The sequence below is a fragment of the Prinia subflava genome, chromosome 3, assembly GCF_021018805.1.
Source record: "Prinia subflava isolate CZ2003 ecotype Zambia chromosome 3, Cam_Psub_1.2, whole genome shotgun sequence".
NCBI classification, from domain to species: Eukaryota; Metazoa; Chordata; class Aves; order Passeriformes; family Cisticolidae; genus Prinia; species Prinia subflava.
This window is the reverse complement of record NC_086249.1, coordinates 20,878,071-20,897,632: the sequence shown is the minus strand read 5'-3', so window position 1 is coordinate 20,897,632 and position 19,562 is coordinate 20,878,071. Positions and strand designations below refer to the sequence as shown.

At 41.3% G+C, this 19,562-nt stretch overlaps 1 protein-coding gene across 1 annotated transcript in view; it reads left to right on the top strand.

Moving 5' to 3' along the window:
- GUCY2F (guanylate cyclase 2F, retinal) overlaps positions 1 to 15,571 on the top strand; it is a 43,842-nt gene extending 28,271 nt beyond the window's left edge. Inside the window, exons 16-18 of the mRNA XM_063394338.1 lie at positions 88 to 182; positions 1,228 to 1,313; positions 11,134 to 15,571. Of these exons, the coding sequence (XP_063250408.1) occupies positions 88 to 182; positions 1,228 to 1,313; positions 11,134 to 11,272 (320 nt within the window). The 3' untranslated portion in view covers positions 11,273 to 15,571. The remainder of the gene's footprint in view (positions 1 to 87; positions 183 to 1,227; positions 1,314 to 11,133) is intronic.
- Positions 15,572 to 19,562: the final 3,991 nt, after the last annotated feature.

The window sequence follows — 19,562 nt, the reverse complement described above, 5'->3', positions numbered from 1 at the left end:
GCACTTTTCCTTGTCAGGATGAGGCAGTGGGGACCTCACAGCATGTGTGCAGTACAACGATCCAGCTGCTTTGCTTTCTCTTCCCAGCTTACAGAATCCATGTCAGCCAAAGTACAGTGGATATACTTCGGAATCTGAATGAAGGCTATGAAATCATACCCAGGGGAAAAACAGAACTAAGGGTAAGAAGGCCAGGGCTGTGTGAATCACTTCACAGGGGAGTCATTTTGCTTAAGAAATTTTCATGTTAAGATGAAAATGGCCTTCATACACTGATCTTCAGCTGAATCCTTCCACAATTGCCCCTTTCATTTGTTTCAATACGTTAGGTAGTTATTGAAGGACTGTGGGATCAAGCAATCAGCTGTGTGTGCTGGACATAAGTATTTATATAGTAGTCTATTTAGTCCACCCTTGACAGAAGCTTCTATTTTCAATGTCCAAACAAGACAGTCCTAAATAATTCAAACATCATTTCTACCCTTTCATAGTCAATAGGCAGAAGTAGGAGCTTTGCTTGCCTTAAGTACCTAGAATAAAATGTCTGAATATGGCCTCAGGTGCCTCAACAATCTTGCATGACAAGTGGAATCACCCAAGATCATATGTCTGCAAGTGGAGATCTGGGGTAAATATTCCAGGTTTAGTCAATGGAATGAAACCTTTACATAGTTAGTGGAGATAAATCGGCCCCTTAGGAAATTATTAACCTGAAGTACTTTCAGGGTCTGGTTTATGTGAAGATAAATGTCAGTTTTCCTCCCCTTCTTTATTAAAGGGTGATTGACTCTCATATAGGTGCCTACAGTTCATCAGATGCGTCACACTTTAAAAGCTAAATCATCAGTGGTGGGAGAGGAAGTTATTATTCTGATACTCAGTTCAGAATGAGTTGTAAAATCTCTCAATTAATAATGCTAGTGCTGCCAAATAAGATGATTAGTGATCCTGTAGTTTCCAATTTCTGTTCAGCTGTGTAGTTTCAATGACCCAGATCAATGAGGGTAATTTGTAAATGACAGTTGGAACAAGGATAATGAATATCCTCTTTCAGGAAAATGAAACTCAAATAATCCCTGAGCTGTTCTGAAGGACAGCCCAAGGCTTCCAGGCATGGTCTGCCTCTGGATATGTATGAAGCCAGAGAAACCTAGTGAGGAAAATTACATATCAAGCAGAGGCCAGTCAGAAAGCTGCTTTTTGTTTGGATTTTTTGTTTTATTTCAGGGTAAAGGAGTAGAAGAAACATATTGGCTGGTTGGGAAAAAAGGCTTCCAGAAGCCCTTACCTAAACCTCCCGAAATAAAGCCAGGGTAAGTGTGACTCCATCACTTCATCACTTCATGTCCAAGACATTCATGAAAAGGTCTCTTTTGGAGCTCACAGGCTGAATATCTGTCTGTCCATGTTATCTCTTTGGGAGGTCTATATCATGTTCCTTAGGTGACTTACATGTTCATGCATAGTACTGGGACTCAGAAGTGATGCAGTTCCTTTAGCACCTCTCCTTATTCACAGTTCCCAGAAAGTGACATGGAAACTTCCTGCTTCTCCCCTATACTCCCCTGGAGACTGAACACCAGGGAGTTCCTCTCTGAATCGCCTTCCTTCTCTGTGTGCACATAGGAGACACACAGGTAGGGGAACTTTCAGGTCTTGGTATCATCAGTGTATGGGAGACACTCAAGATTTTTCTCCCCTTCCATCAACCTAATTCAATGTATAAACACACTTCTTCCCTTTCATTCTAAGAGAAGAGTAAGAAAGCTTTGTGTTACAAATTTATGGCATTGTTATGTAATTGAAGATTTAATGATGTTGCCTCCGTACAGATGGTGGTGAGCAAAGATTGAGCACTCGAAATTCATTAAGTCGTTTTCTAGCTTTGCAATGCCTGACTTTGCAAACAGAGTACTCCCTGTACTGTACTCAGCTGTCACCTGCTGTATGCCTGGAAAGGATGTTGTGGTCAGGACATAAAAACCAGAAGTCAGATTTGTTTGACAAGAACAGCGTGGTCACCCACATTAAAAGCAGTCAGCCTTGACTCCCTTTATAAAAAATAAAGAGAAATACTTGCCAAAGGGTCTGATTCGATTGGCCCTTGCAAGATGCCTGTTTTGTTGAGATCCTAAAATAACTACCTTAGAGATTGATGTCTGACAGCAAACAAGGTCTGTTTAAATGTAGCTCTGACTTCTCCTGATCAATATTGTTCTATGTATGTCCTCATTTCCTCTTAGTAAAGAAAAAAATTCCCCATTTCCCCACAAACTCAGGATTGGAGGGTCTTGAGCATCCATGTGTAACCTCTGAAGAGTCCACCCATAACACTGCAGAGACAGAGGTGATCTACTCTTCTCCCAAGGCCCAGATCTTCATTGTTCTTTTGCAGTGTCTCTGTCCCCACAGGTCACGCAGTGGTTGAGCGATTTTGACAGTAATCAGAGGAAAAAAGTAAAGTTACACAAAACCGTATTTATCCTAGAGAGGGGGCAAAATGAAACTTACACCCCAAAGAAATCAAATGTCAAGTTACAGAATGAAGTAACTGAATGTTGAAGCAAAGCAAATATTTGGAGAATTGCCTCATGCATAGGCCGTGCTGTTACCAGATTGGTATCAGACATTATGTCCTGTTTTCCAGCCTTATCTTGATGATTCATGCTTTGGCACAAAGTCAAGAGGCTGAAAGTTGTTTCTCTTTAGTTGGCCAATACAGTGGTTTCAAGTCATGGCCTCGGACAATTCCATAGGGATTTCCTCATTTGTAGGCTTTTGAGCTGAAGAAGGAAATACTGAATAAATTCCTCTTCTACTAATTTTTTCACTCTGTCCTGAGGCAGAGGCAATACTTCTCTTGGGTATTTCCTTACCACGAGATCTATGAGCACTTGTTTTCGTCTCATGCTTTATATTGTGACTTGGGTAGCCTAAACATCTACAGGTGGGCAGTTGTGGTGGCCATGCTGAGAGGTGTTTCCTACTAAGTGAAAGTTAGTACGTCGTGCTTTGTCTTATGTCCATGCTGTGGAATTGCAAACCTGTGGGCCATGGGTTTAAGGGTCAAATCCTACAGATGAAAGTTTTTGAAGCTCCTATTCAAAGAGTAAGTCCTTCTTTCTTGGTTGGGTCAAATCCCAGTTTCACCTGGTTTTCATGGGAGCTTTGGGCTAACATTGCATGACAGAACAGCACAGGACAGTTCTACAGCCTCTTTAGACCTTCCCTTGCTTCAAGGCAGACTTCTACACATACACCTGGTACTGCCTCAGGAAATAATGGCAGATTGGACATAGAGGTGTAACAAAATTAAGAGACAGCAAAACCAAGCATGCCAAGCAGTCAAGCAGCAGACTAGCTGTAGGATAGACATTCTTTTGAGATTTCAGTCAGTTAGGTTTAAAGAAAGGGTGTGAAGTTTCTTTGAAGGTACACCAGGTGATTATCTGGGAGGCTGAATTATCAGACAAGGAAAAAGCATGAAGTTGCGCGTATATAAACATGGGATATTTGGAGTTGGCATCCTGTGATGCTTTGGGACGGGCAGCATCTTTAGAACTCCAGTGGAGCACTCATCTTGTCCAAAAAAAAGCAGAAAAGATATGATGTTATACAAAACTACCAGCCACAGCCCTTACCTGGACTAAATCTCAAATGTATTTTGGAAAGCACTGAAAAAATATCTAACACTAGGCAAAATGCAATGGCTAATGAAATTCAGAAAGAAAAAAGACAAAACAAAACAAAACAAACCCCACCAAAACAAACAAATGAAACCACCAAACCAGAACAAAACCTAGAGCCAGGATGATTTTCATTTGCCATTCCAAGGAGATGAGTGACGAGCTTCTCACAAATTTCCAACTTTTACCTTTTCTCTGGTACTGAATACAGTGATTGAAAGCATCACAAGTCCTCTATCCCAGCAGGTAGTTTTATTCAGAAATTTTCCCTTTAAATTACTTATGAAAAGTTAACTGGAGGAAAAAAATTAATACAATTCAGCAAAGATACAAATTGTCAATCTTCTTAAAGGCTTTTAACCATTAACCCAATGCTCAGCTAAAGAGCATATGAGAGTTTTTGATTTTTGACAAACCCAGATCCCTTACCTTGTATGAATTCATCATTAAGTCTTAACTCCAGAAGGGTTGATAAGTCTTCTAGCCCACTACCACTCACAGCGCTAAGTGCAACCTGATGTGTGACATCACTGAAAACTGAAGACGCAGCCAGGAACAGGGAGAGTTTTGGGGCTCTCTCATTCTCACATGCGTGAGGATCAGCCCTGGAGGAAGCACTGAGATCCTTGTTTGAAGATAAATGGATGAGAAACAGTGAAGGATGCTCAAAGAATCCATCTCCCAACCCCAAGTGAGAAACCCCTTTTTATGAGCCAGGAAAAAGACACTCATTAGGACAAAATGTCTTTTTCTTCTCCCCAGTTCAAGGTTGTCATTGCTTTGTCTGTGTTGGAGCACCCTGGTAGGATGGATCCATAGAGAGTCTCTAGTGTTGCTGCTGATGTGTCTTTCTGAAGAGAAAAGTGAAAGCATTTCCACTTGGGCTTATATTTGAAGCCTGTTAAATGCACTTTTAAATCAAAAATAAAAGAGCTTGTGGACCAAACAGCTGTGAAAAACTCTTGTTGTCCTCCCATAGCTGGAATTATACAACAGCATAAAAATATTTCCTAAATAAATTTTATGTAACATTTAACATGAGCTGTTCAGGGAAATCAAAGCATCCTCTGTCTCATAGGCTTGTGATCATGCAATGTCAGGACAGGTGAGTTTTGTTTCACACTCAGTCCCTTCTTTTCAAATTATTTCTGACCACCTAACACAACAGCAAAATGAAGACAAAGAAGTTTTCTGATCATGGCTGTGGCATAATGACCATGAGACAGAAGACTTTTTCTCTGAAATCTGATGAAGGATGAGAAAGGGAATGGAAGTTGATGACTCATCTCCCTTTCAACAAGACTGTTTGACTTGTGATGTGATTGCATCAGCTTTTATATTTAAATAAGCTCTTCCTGAGCAAGCTGAAGTTTCTGAAATAATTGACTGGAATATTACAGAATTTGTGCTAATAGAAAGAAACCCTAAATGCAGTGTTCAGAAAGGAAACAAAGTCAGAACTTCACAGACTTTCTCCTGTTGGTTTTGCAAAAAAGGTGATGGGAAGAGAGGACCTTGGAAAAATAACAGCTGTCTCCAAAAACAGGGGTTCTGCCCAAGGCTGGGATGGATAATACAGAACCAGACCTCTCCAGTTGCTCAGGCATTTATGAGTTCAGGAGATGTGCAAATTCTGTTTACATTGGATTTTTCTTTTTGCTGTTGTGCAGTGGATGAAAGTCAAGTCACTGCCAAACAATTGTTTGAGACTTGTGTGACCAGTGTCTGGAGGTGGACCTCAAGCAGCCTAATACCATATTGGATCACCAAATACTCTGGTCAGGCCTTCACCTTCTGTGGGTCACAACCTGCTGCACTGTTGTGCAGACACAGGCAGCAACCTCCTCCACTTCCCTGTGGGTGAAGTCCTGTTGGGTGGACTCAAACCCAAACCCCTGATGCTCACCCTGTGTGGCTGAATTTTGTTCCTGCTCCCATAAAGGGTCTGGACACAAGATTCTTTTTCTTCCTCCAAGGGGCAGGATTTAATCTTACTAAAAGTTCTTTACCTCGATCTGATCTGGCCACCTTGTGTGTCTTTACGAGCCAATGCAGAGAAACAGACATTCTTTGGTGCTGATCTTCTGCTTTGGGATAAACTCCTGCTGTGGTCCAGCAACACCAGCTTCCCTCCACTGGCTCAGACTAGAACTCAAGGTATTTTGTTGAGATGGAGACATCTCTTCTACAGACAAAAAAAAACCCCAAAAAACCAAACCAAAACAAAAAAAAAACCACCAAAAACAAACAGGGATCTAAATCTCATCTCATTGTAGACTCCTAGAAGTCATTCATCATTGAACCCATCAGGATTATATCCTCCTGGCTTACCTGTCGTTGGGACCCAGCCCTAAGCACCCCATCACTCATGAGGGGGATCAATGTTTCTAAAAAGAAGAAACATGCTCCCAGAGCTGCAGATTTAGATAAGGCATGGGAGGACAACTTGTCTAGGCATTTCCATTTGTAGAGCAGAGCTGGCCAAAGACCTCAAACTTGACTCCAGTCTCCCTCAGGAAAGGCTGTTAAATTTGTGTTCAGCACTGAGAGACAACTGGCTTTCTCTAGGGACTGTTAAATAGGATTTCCACCAGGTAATGTGCCCACAGCTTAGCAAGCTGGGACCTTCTGAAAGCAACATTCCCAGAACATTAAAAGGCACTGAAGCAGGAACTGAACTAACCAAATGCAAGGTCTTCACTCCTGTTTCTTTCCACTCCTCCCTTTAATGAATGTGGAGAAGGATCAGTGGATTAATGGAACCATTCTCCCAGGATTCATCTTATTAAATAGATTCTGGAAACAGCCTTGATAAAGATATAGTTTGTACTCCTCAATCAACAAAGTCATTCATCTTGTCCTGGCACAAGTGTCTAAGAGTGCCAAGAGCTCTCTGGACACTTAAAATTTAATTAGCTGACCTCATCCTTTGCAGTAAGTTGAGAGGTACAAGAGAAGAAGTAATAAAGCCAGAACCAGGACCCATATTTGTTTTCATTTCTCTCACCAGAAGACACTTACCTTTCCCTCAGTCTCCATTACAGTCTGTTCTTTATTTCAGATGAAACTGAACTGGTTCTTTCTCTAATGGCCTACCTGTTCACTGCAGGTATAGAGCTCATGGGTTACTCCCGGAAGAGATTGCAGAGTTCAAAAGGAGGAAAGCTGAAAAACTCCTTGGCAAAAGGGCCTAGATCTGAGGTAGTAGCTGTAGGACAGTCTCCATGTAGCTCTGCTCTTCTTTAGTGTCTGCTTGTTGTTATTTGTCTGCACTTTACTGGTTTTAATGGCTTTTTTTTCCCCTTTCCTTTTTTTTTTTTCCCTTATATATATATATATATATATATATATATATAAAATATGTGTTGTAAGAGCCAGAGGAGAGAGATGTGGGGACGATAGGCAGCTCTTTTCCAAAATGCTGTTTATTGCAGCAGTCCTGGCTCATGGGTGACAGAGCCCAGCCTAAAAGCTGCCAGCTACAGCTTATAGGCAAGCCCAAAGCCACCTTGGTTCTGGTTACAATACAATATAGTTTCCTTTGCTAAACATCTTAATACATAGAAACCAATCATCATCATACACAACACTTTTGCATTTACCTATAGCCTATCATAACTACTCATATTACCATATTATGTTACAGTTTAAGCTCCAAGTTTTTTTCTGTTTTCTTGCAGTGGAAAATTCTTAGACTTTGTTTCTACTTGGCAAAAACATGGTTTTTGTTTGCCTATGGTATTTTTTGCTTTTCTAAGACTTATTTCTGCTTGGTAAAAACGTCTTTGTTTGTAGTTAACATATCCTTTGCTCTAGCCACAAAACCTCTTTCCAATTCCACCTAACCTTTGCTTTCTTAGTTGTCCAGTAACAACTGGCTCAGCAATTCTTACTTTACAGATCCTTTATTCTTCTGTATCAAAACTTGCTTTAATTTCTATTCTGTTCTTAAGTTCCACATTCAAAGAGCCTTCTGCTAAACTTACATATCTGCAAAACTTTCTTGTTAAACTTTTATATTTCCCAACAATGTGTTATTTTTTCTAACACATCTCATTCAAGAGGTGCTTGAAGACAGCAAAGCTGTAGCCTTGTTGGATGATTTCCTAGTGAATTTATGCCCTAGTACCCTATTAATTGGTGAAATACATGGAGTATTACTGTGTTTATCTGCAGCATATTATCAATCCACTCTATGTTGATGTTCACAGTGCCAGGAAGAGCCCAGTACATGGTAAACACAGAGGAAAACTGGAGCTCAAGCCTGGAAAAATCCAAATTGCCTACTGTTGTTTTTGTGTAATGTAGATCTCCTGCCTAGTGTAATTCCATACCTCATGACAGAAACAGGATGCAGCTTTGATATTTATCATTATCATTATTGCTTCTGGGTACAAGAGATAATAGATTTATGGTTTGGGTGGAATTTGGAAGCCACATGGAATATGACAACATGACCTGATCACTTGATGTTAACACTTAGGTGTTATCAGAGCAAGGCTGGCATAGAGGTATGCACAGCCACACTTGCACAGGTGTGGTGTCCCCTGAAAATGATATATGAGTGGGGAATTTTAATAATATTTCTAAAAACAGAGGTAATGCTTCTGCTCAATTCCTCTGGACTAAAGTGTATTTCATTTCTGCTTCCCTAAAAAAGGAGGGGTGGATGAAAGCTCAGAGTGCCTAGATACTGGCTGGTTACAAAGCCCTAAGATACGCCATATCAGGCTGACAGATTGCTATGAAGACTAAAGCTTCATCCAATTTTCTCGCAAGGATAAAACCCAGCAGGTAACTCTTGGCCATGCTCCTTTTCCCCAAACACATCTTTTAAAGATTCAGGGTGTGTTACCAGGCTGGTTTTTCTCTCTTAACTGATATTCAGATTCTTGTCTGAAGTTCTTTCTATGGAGGACCTAAGGGCAAAAAATCCTCATTAAAAAAATAAACAAAATTGTTTGACTACGGGACACAATCTGAAGAGACCCACATAAGCAGCACCATATGTGAACACACACTGCTAAATACAAGTTCTGAGGCACAGAGGCACCCTGCTGATTCACACCTAAGAGTACCAGCTAATCCTCAAAGGCCAGAGACGAAGAGGATCCCACACTTGGTTTAGCCCTGCTTGACAAAACCTGCACATATACTGATATATAGGTATTTAGTACATATATCACCCACAGACATAGACATCCTCACTGAAGCAGGCTGATCAGCAGTATATTATGGAGAACACAAGGTCCTCATTAGCCAGCTTGCCTTAATCCATTGGAAATAGTGGAAAAATCAGTAAGACACTCATACCTGGATCTCTTAGATGGTCCTAGTGTGGTCCTTCTTGTGTGCAGGAACCTTTCAATGGAGGCAATTAAGGCCAAAACAGCCACTTATTCCCACATGCCTGCTTGGTGGTTTAGTGATGTTTCCTGCTAATATGTCTTAGATGCTTCTGATGAAAGGAACTATGCTGCAAATAATCGTGTTTTTCCTTGATGGCAATAAAGGAACATTATACAAGGATCTCAGATGTAGTGATCTATAGTCCACTCACCCAATTGATGGTCCTATTAGTCTGGGGTGTTAAAATGCTAACAGTCCCACAGGGTTCTTGCTGCAGTACAATAGAGATCCCCATCTTTAAGTAATGATATATTTTGGAGTATTCGTCTGGCTTGGAGTCTAGAGAAAGGTCAAGACTCTGCTTCTCCTGCTCAGGAGTCAATCCTTTAACCTTGAAAGAGTGGCTGTGGACTCTGCTATCCTTGGTATATTCTTGTTTTCAAAGAGAAGTGATGGTTCTGACTGGATCTTGATAAAAACACTCAGCAAAGTATGAGGAACACCAGAGTGCACCTCCAGTTACTTGAAGATAAACCTCTGGGCTATGTCATTAGTGACCCTTATCTTTTGCTCCGTGGTAGGGTCTGTGACCTTAACATGGACCTTCTAACCTGCTCATGCAGGTGGGTTTCAGCCCAGAGAACCATGGCTGTCACAGATACTTGTGTAAAGCTGGCAGATGAAAAAACAGCTGAAGATAATGTGGGATAAACCATGGCATCAAATGCTGCTGGACAATATCCTCAGGCAGATGAATCTTGTCCATAGCATCTTACAATACTTCTGAAAAGGAGAAAGGGATTTCTCTCTTTAACTTCAAAACACAGAAGAGAACTGTGTCACAGAGAGGTCAGTGACTCCCTAGGATCCATGGATAGGTCTCAGTTTGTAGATGAGATTTGGACCCCATGCAAGTCAGTCAGAATTCATTGTGGAGTTCTCTGGGGTGAGATTTCACCCCAGTTTGATTAGCAGTGGCTGTATTTATGGAGGGACCCACTGTATGTGAATCTTAGTACAATCTGTTCTGCTCTCTGCTGACTTTCAGATGTGTAAGCATACAGGTGGTGTATCCTGCATGGACAAAAGCACCAGCCTGGGATTACCCAAAAGTACCAAGGTTCCATTTTTCAAGTTAATTTTTCTGCTTATTTTGTTTTGTTTTGTTTTTTGTTCCTCAAGTATTTAAGTATTTGACTCTCCTTGCATTCTGACCCCTCATCCTATGACCTCAGCTTAGTGACAGAAGATCCCTCGACATACTTTTCTTGTTCAGGAAATACAGTAAATACCCAAATAATTGCAGCTTGCTGACCAAACCATTGGCTAGCAAGGTCCAGCTGACCAGCAGATAAGATCATATAATCATAGGATAGCTTGGGTTGGAAGGGACCTTTCAAGGTCATTAAGTCCACTCCACCTTGCAATGAGCACTCTCATCATAAAAATTTTCTTCCTTATATCTAGTCTAAATCTATCCTGTTTTAGTTTTAAAATATTACCCTTTGCATTATTTCTATGGGACACCTGCTTCACGTAGTTGGTTAATAACACGTATTTCTATTCTAAAGTAATTGCATGTTCATTGCACACAATGAAGGTGTGTGCAGTTTAAACTATACATTTATGTATATACAACTATTTATTAACTATTTCTTTCTAATCTCTGTATAATAGCAATGTTGTTATAAGTAGGGATTAGCATTTAGCTCTTTTTTGTTTACAACGTCTGGAATGATATTTTCTTCTATTATACACAGTAAATCTTATTCCATATGATGCTTTATCCATGACAGGGCAGTTGTAGATTTGAGACCTTCCTAAAGCCCTGTCATTTTGGTGAGCTTGTGTCCTCTTACAAGTCCTTGATGTTTATTTTGTCTCTGGGAACCCCATTATGTTATAATGAATTTGCACCCACCAACAGATGGTGGCCCAGAACCTGGGCTTGAGGAACACTTGAAGTATTGCAGCAAAAGAGCCACTTCAGCGCCACCATTTAACATTTCTGCTTTGGCTGACACAAAATGATGCTAAATGAAAAGCCATGCCTTGGTGAACAGAGTTGCTAACTCCTCTTTTCTTCTCTATTTTGCAGCCACAAGTGGCCAGATGTACTGACCAGGAAATTGAAATCTGTCCTGAGGGACACAAAGAGGACACTAAGAAAAGCGAACTTTAAAGAGCTGGGAAGCATGAAGGAGGCTGGAATAAGTTTTGGAGAGGATGAAATCTGAGAAGAACTCAGCAAAGAACTAGTAAGATCAGGAGAGACACCTTGAAGCCAATTCAACAGAGCTCCCACTTCTCCATTTAGTTCACAGCCAGCCCAAAGCAGTATAATTAATGGAGCCTCTTAGCTCTCGCAGAGGGTGAACCTGAGCAGGCAGATGAATCCTGACCATCATCTCTTCTGAAACTGGGCACCAGCTTAGAGCTGTGTATGTGTGTGTTTTGGGGAGGGGTGCACAGGGGAGGAAAGTGAGGGTGATAATGATCGCAGTTCCTGCTCTTCATGAGCAACATCACAAGGATAAACTCACAGAATATTTTAGCTAGGTCTGCATTAACAAGTCCAGCTGTTCTTAGGCCTGGATTCAAACAATAATGCCAAGTGCTAAGAGCTTCAACTGTTTTACATTAAGTAGTTGTTTTCCTGTTGTTATTGTGGGAAGGTCTGGTTTCATGAAAATGAGTGCAATTGAGAAGAAGATGTTTTGGACAACAACAAAAAAGAATATTTTTAATCCCCCACAGAAATTTTGAATCAAAATGTTCTGTTCTTCTGTGTCAACTTAAGCTGAAATATTTTCTTTCAAATTGACATTTCAACTGCAAATACCAATTTAATGCTATTTTCAAAATGAAATAACAGTTTTGAATTGAAACAGTTTGGTATGAATCAATATTTGTTTCAAACACCAAAATGAGATTCTGCTCAAAATGTCAAAATATGTCATATTCGCAAATCCAGATCAAAATTGCAAGAACTTATTTTTGCTTTATACACACACATATACATGTTATATAAAACATTTTATGCTTTTCATCCCAAAGCAGGATGAAAATAGAATGCCAAGATATTGCAAAACTGAGATGCAGTTCTGTTAGCTGAGTAGCACAAATGAAATATGAATTTTTTTTCCTGCAAACTATGGCTGAGGGAATGAAGAGAGCATCATTAAGGCAGTGCAAAGCCTAAAACCCATCACTCTTTTTCCCTTCCAATCTCCAAGTGGTCTCTAAGGCACTTGTCTATAAAGTAAGCCTCCCTATGGGTAAAAAGCTTTCAGTAAAGGGTCAAAATTTGGCCTCTAGGCACTTCCACCAGAGCACACCTCCTCAAAGTCAAATAATTTTGGTGTTGGGCCCTTCTGCTTCCAAGTTTTTTACTCCTGTTCAACACCTAGCTCCTAACAACCTCTTGGGAATTGTTCTCTCTTCTGCAAGGCTGAAGAGAAGAGTGGGTATGGTAATTTAATCAGTATTACCACCAGAAGGTGTTAACTGAGAACACTGAGATCTTTCTCAAGCTCATTTGAACTCTTCTCATCAGACCAATCAAAACAGATTTTTACCATTCAGATAATAAATAAGAATTCACAAACCCTCAGCAAACCTTCATTGAATATTGAAAATATCTGTATGAAACAAGGTGAGTCTGACTTCACAGAGTTAAGGAACACAGTGTTTTTCACAACTAATCCACTGTATGAAGTATAAAACATGCACTGTCAAAGTAAGATCTGTTTGAAGTATAAACATTTAAAAAGCAAAACCAGAAGGGAGATTCATTAATGCTCTTTAATATGAGCTTTTACTCTGTGGCACCTGGTTTTGTAAAAGAAGATTTTGCCTTTTTAGTGGTGAGTTAATATTCCATGTGGGAGAAGTTGGCCCGTGGAGGACATGTGTCAAAAGGCTCATACAACACTCAAGCTGTGAAACAGGGATTAGGAAAGTCTTCACTTTCTGCCCTGAGCTCACCTTCTGTTTGAAAATTCATTCAGAAAAAAAGTCCCATGGAAGAGACATGGGGCAGGTAATTCTGACACTATGCACCTTGAAGTACATTTTCAGAGGGGAATGTTATCTGTATTGGTCTGTGCAAACATGGGTTTAAAATCAGACAACTTCACATAATTCATGTCTTTTCCATTATTTTCCCATATTAAAAAATCATCTATCATTGCTATCCTGTTACATAGCAGAGTGAGTTATATCAACCTGAATTTTCCACGAAAATGGTTCAAACAAGATTTCAACCCACACTTCTGCACACAGTTTTGAATTCTTTCTTCAGCCTGCAGTCTTCTAAAATAAACAACATTACTTGAATTCCTTTTCAAAATTAAGATAATAAATCTGTGGGAAAGGGTAGCAGAGAAGCGAAGTTCTAGTCACTGACGACTTTAGTAATCCCAGGATAATTCTTTATTCTCTTTGAAGCCCGTGGTAATTTTTCCTCTTATTTTCAACAGGAAGAGGCCAAGAACTCATCCCTGAGTGTGATTATCTCTGCTGTTAGAAATATATAAAACATATTTATATTTTCCTGGTATTGTTCTGGTTAGATAGATTTAGGTTCACTCATGAGATTTCTTCCCATACAAACTATGATTAGTGTATCATACTTTTTTTTTTTTTAAATTATTATTACTTCGCTCCTAAAACTAGTGTTAGGATGTTGTAATAAGGAGGATGTGGGCTGGAAGCAGCAAATGGAAATTCTTGTAACTCCACATCAGACATCTCGGGTGATTGTGGACAAGGCAGTTGGTGGATTCTTGGACAGGGAAGCACACATTTTAGTAACCATTATAAAAAAGAACCTACCACATGATTGCTAGATGTTTTACCACTAATGTTATAGAGTGAATTTTAATGTAATCATGCAAACCCACTGAGAGCTGTAGATTATGTATTTACATACAATAAAGAGTATCTGAATATAGTTTGTATTTCATACAGTATTTTTAGCAGTCCATTTATAGCATATGACAATAAAGATCCTTGAAGATCAATCCCTCCACCCGAAAATCTCCTTCTGGTTTGTATATTGACCTTCAGCTGACTTAGCTTAATTTTCATCTCCCTGTGAAGATAAGGCACCTATGGACACACCTTTCACATATTCACTGGATTATACAGTAACTTAAAAGCAGGTCTCAAGATACACAAGCCAGTGGCAGGACAGTGAGGCAGAGAAGATGTGATATGCAAAAGAATTCAAGGAAGATACTGAGCGGCCACAGCATGGGTGAGTGCCCAAGCAGCTGCAATGGCCCAAGTCTGGGAAAATTTCCCATGGCAGAGCATGTTAATGTGGGGAGGGGTCAATACCACTCCCCACAGCACATTTCTCATTAAAAAAAAAGTGAAGATGCTCCTCTGGGGTTTGGAAATACAGCCATGTGAATGCAGGAGTAGAGCTGAGGATAATTCTATGCTTCTGTGATTCCATCCTCACACCAGCAATGAATCTGTCAAATAGAGGCATGGGAGACATCACATCAGCTGGCTTCTTTAAACCCACACAATGGACATGGTCTGGCAAGGACCTGTGCACAGGCAGACTCTCTTTCCCTACCACTCACACACAGTGTGTGAATTGGACGGAGGCATCACTGATGCAGGTGGGCTAAGGATTACCTGCTGCTGTAGCCACACATCCTTTCATTCCCCTTCAGCCATGCCTGGAAGCCCTAGAGTGGCACTCATCACCAGCCTCATCTCTGTTAAAAATAACGGCTTGAATCATACTGTGGAATTACATCACAGAATCATTTAGGTCAGAAAAGGCCTCTAAGGTCATCAAATCCACCCATTAACCCAACACTGCCAAGCCCACCACTGAACCATGTCCCCAGGAGCCACATCTGCATGTCTTTTAAACACCTCCAGGGATGGTGACTCCACCACTTCATTGTTCCAATGCGTGACAACCCTTTCAGTGAAGCAATATTTCCTAATACCCTATATCTGAACCTCTCCTAGTGCAACTTGAGGCCATTTCCTCTCGTCCTATTGCTTTTTATCTGGGAGAAAAGGCTGACCCCCAGCCAGATCTACAACCTCCTTTGAAGCAGTTGTAAAGAGTGATCAGCATAAAAGAACACATGGGAGAAGGCAGAGAAACTACAGCTCACCACTACAAACTGAAGTTGTGTGAAATGGTGGTGTTAGAGAAAGCTCTTACGGGTAAAACCCAGCCTGATGAAGAGCCATAGGAATGCCAGGTCAGCTGTAGGATACAGAGAGTTTTATGTACAGGGAGGCTGGGTTAGCACATGGAGTTGAAACAGACCTCCCAAAATGCAGAGAGCCATTGCACTAAGGATTCTTTCCAGACCCTGGACGATTGCAATCCTCTCCTGCAGCTGCAGCGTGAGCAGGAACACACAGTGCTCCTAGGCCAGCAACTACTGAGACAGGTGAGCAAGGGGACCTTTTCTGCATTCATCCCACACCAGGGTACTCCTCCAGCCTTCCTAAAATGACCACAGGAGAGAGTTCTCTGAAGCAATTGAAACAGAATCCATGTTCTGTGCAGTGCAAGAAGCACATAATGCTTTTCCTCTGATGCTCGTTACTTTACAGCTGTTGGAATTAAATTTCATTCACAGAATTTCTTACCATCCTTCCCAAGCCTGACTTCATGATATTTGCAGATGTCAGCATCCCATGGTTCTCCTTCTTTCCCTGAGCATCCCTAAATTCTGCTGAACAGCACAGGACTCAGTGGAGGGACTGCAAGGACCACCCACAAAAATTTTCACATGATGTATCCTGATAATGCAATTCTCTGCTTTGCGTCCTGACTCCACACCTGTCCTGACCCATGACATTTCCCCTTCACTTTGTCATTACTTGGTGCAAAGTGTCATCCTTTCCCCTGCACAGGACCTGTTTAGTCAAGAAAATTTTATCAGATTGTTCTCTTTTATTGACTGCTTCCACTGACACATTACCATTCTTTTATTCAAAAGAATTAACCATCCTTTTGCCATTTTCTGTTCTCAACTTGGGGCTGTCCAAGAGCCAGACTTGATAATACAGACTTCAGACACAGCTGAAAAAAACAACAGATGAGGAAAGTAAAAATAACCTGATGGGAAGGTGTTGATGGCAAGTTTTTCTGTTTCACTTCCCTCTGGACACAGACAAAGCACATCAATATGAGTGTCACCTTTGCTGCCCGTCCCACTGCAACAGGGCATCCAAAGATAATGCTGGAACACTGTGTCCAGCCAGTACCTCTTACACTGGTGTGAGTCCTGAAAGCTGCAGTGCTGAAGGCATTTATCCTCACCTCATTTTCACTGATCTAGGTGTCTGAAACATGTTGATTAACATATATAGAGAAGCTCAGGAAAAACTGATCCAGAGCCAAGGACCAATGCTGAAATATGTTATATCCACATAGGCCTGATGCCCAGATGAAAACTGCAAAACCATGCAACCATGTAATCCCAGTTGGTCTTGAACAGAAGGCATTTATTAAGTGCTGGAGCCTTTTTATTCTCTATTGTTGTTAAAATTTGTCAAATTGAAAACATTCTGCAGTTTTCAAGTGGCAAGTGGTCTGGTTTTCAGAGTTTGTTTGCCAGACACCTCAGCTGCCCATCTGCTGGGCTATTGCAGCCACTGATTCCAAAGCAACCCTGGAGGCAGACGTCTCAGCTCCAATCTCTACATACAATTTCCGCCTTTGTTTTATTTATTTATTTTTTATTCAAAAGCTGGAACTGAAATAGCATTTCAAAATATTGAAATCCTGCAGGAAACCAGTTGACCTTTCTCCACACTAGTCAGAAAAAAGTGTGCTGGAAGAGTAGGCAGCAAAAAGACCCTGCAGGAATAAATGTCCGGCCTCCAGATCTTTTCTCACCAGAAGAAATGCACTGTCCAAACATCTCACAATAATATCTGATGGCAGATGTGCTGCAATTAACTGCTTTAATGCATTTTGTGTCTCAGGGCTGTTTGCAATAAAAAAAGCATGACAGGGGCACAGCATTCCTTTCCATTCCTTGTTTTGAGCTGTCTGTGATATCTTGGCACTGTGTCCCGAGAACAAAATGTGGAAATAAAGCTTTTGTTTAACCTACTTGTGTGGGCTCCCTGAGGAGGTGACTGCCTGCCCAGCCAAATCTGTAACTCTTAGCTCCCTAGACACTATCAGCAAATAGAAAGCACTGGAGGTTGTTATCCAAATACAGTGCCAAAGTTTATTCATGGATTCTAAGTGGATTCAAAATTTATTCAAAGTTTATTCATTTATTCATGTCATCAGGGTTTCTCTGCCTGACTGCACCTGTCAGAACTGCAACACAGTCAGGACAAAAGGCAAATACAACCTGATACTCATGGTGGGTCCAAGACTTCACTCCAATCTGCAGGGTGACCCAGGGAGCTCCATTTCTGAAGCTATGGAGGGATCAGCCTGAAAAATTCCTCTCAATCCCTGTACCTTTGACCTTGTGTTTCATACTGGGGTGGGTACAGACTGACCAACACTGGTGTGTGTGGAGAGGAATCACCCACTAGAAAGTGGGCAGGTGGAAAGGAACTAAGTGAAGAATTTCCCCAGACGGAGAGTCCTCTAGCTCTGGTGGGACAGAAGTTTTCATATCCTGTGAGATCTCCACCAAATCATTCCCCATATCTGGAATAATGGGAGGCTAAGTATTGAGAAGGACCAGCCTTGCGCTGTCTGTCTAGATTTCAGTAAAGTGTTTGGCACTGTTTCCCAGAGGATTTCCCTGGAGAAACTGCTCATGGCTTGGACAGGTGCACTCTTCTCTGTGTGGAAAACTGGCTGGATGACCGAGCCCAGAGTGTGGTGGGGAATGGAGTTCAATCCAGTTGGTCACAGGTGGAGTTTCCCAAGGCTCAATATTGTGGCCAGTCCTGCTTAATATCTATACCAATGTTCTGGACAAGGGGATGGAGGGCACCCTCAGTAAACTCACAGATGACACCAAGTTGGGTGGGAGTGCTGGAGGGCAGGGAGGATCTGGACAGGCTGCATCAGTGGGCTGAGGCCAATTGTTTGAGGTTCAAATAGGCCAAGTGCTGGGTCCTGAATTTTGGTTGCAGCAACTCCAGGCAGTGCTAAAGGCTGGGGAAAGAGTGGTTGAAAAACTGCCCAGCAGAAAAGGATCTGGAGGGGCTGTGGCCACATCCCTGGGGAGCCTGTGACTATGGACATCATAACTACGTTGCCTAATGCCACAGGGACCCAGAGACACAGTGTGCCCATCCCTGCTCATAGCTTCAAACCAAATTGTATGCCAAATGTGTAATCAGGATCATCATCTATAGAAATTCTTGCAGACCTCAATGGCTCCAAGGACTGAAGGCTGTTCTCCCTTCCCCTAAGGGGAAATGTGTACTTTCACTTGGAAGCACTGTGTGATGAATTAAGGTGTTGATGGGAAGTTTTTCTGTTTTACTTCCCTCTGGACACAGACAAAGCCCATCAATGTAAGTATCACCTTTGCTGCCCTTCCCACTGCAACAGGGCATCTAAAGAGACAATGCTGGAACACTGTGTTCAGCCAGTACCTCTTACATTTGTGGGAGCCCTGAAAGCTGCAGTGCTGAATGCATTTATCCTCACTATCTCATGCCCAGGTACTGGAGTTTTCTAGAGGTTGTGAAGGGCAGCATGGCAAATTCTTCTGCTCTTTGCAGATGCAAGGGAAAACAAGTGGAAATATGATGTTGAATCCTTGCTGAACTAAAAAAAAACCCCAAAAAACAAAAAACAAACAAACTCACCAAGGGTGAAGGAGTACTGAGATTTGCTCAGTGGGTTAGTGCATGGTGTTAGAAATGCCAAGGCTGTGGATTTGATCCTTGAGTTGTGGATGACTCAGTGACTTTGTGGATCCTTTCCAACTCTGAATATTTTGTGATTCTGTGAGTATATATTTCCCAAGTTTTTGCCATTCTCTCTGTGGCCTCCTGCTATCCCAGATTGTCACCATGTAGGGAAAGGAACATCCATGCTGCAGCCGTTATCTTTTTTGCTGTCCCTTATTTGCTATAAGAACTGGTCCTGGAAAAACCTTTTGCTCTTGATATTGTACAGCTCACCCAGTTTCTGCAGAGTTTATTTATAGAGAGGAAAAGACCTTGCTGGTCTCTCAAGCTGGAGCAAATATTTCACTATAACTCCTGTTATTGTCATTCTGAACTATTTTAACTGAACTAAAATTTAACAGAATCACAGGAAAATCTTCAGCATTAAAAAGACCAACCACAGCCAATGAGGACAGTTAACAACTGCTCACATCTGTAACATTCAGAGTCAAGGTTCAATTCAGATGTAAGCATTTTATGCTGCATCTGTCAATGCATTTGTGCCTACATGTACATGTATATATACATATGTGTACATATAAATGTATTTGCACGCTTCCAACTAATCAGCATCCGTTCACCACCAGAGGGCAGGCAGAGAATATGAAAATTAATTGTCCTGTGCTTCCCTGCACGTGTCAACGAACAAATTCCTCA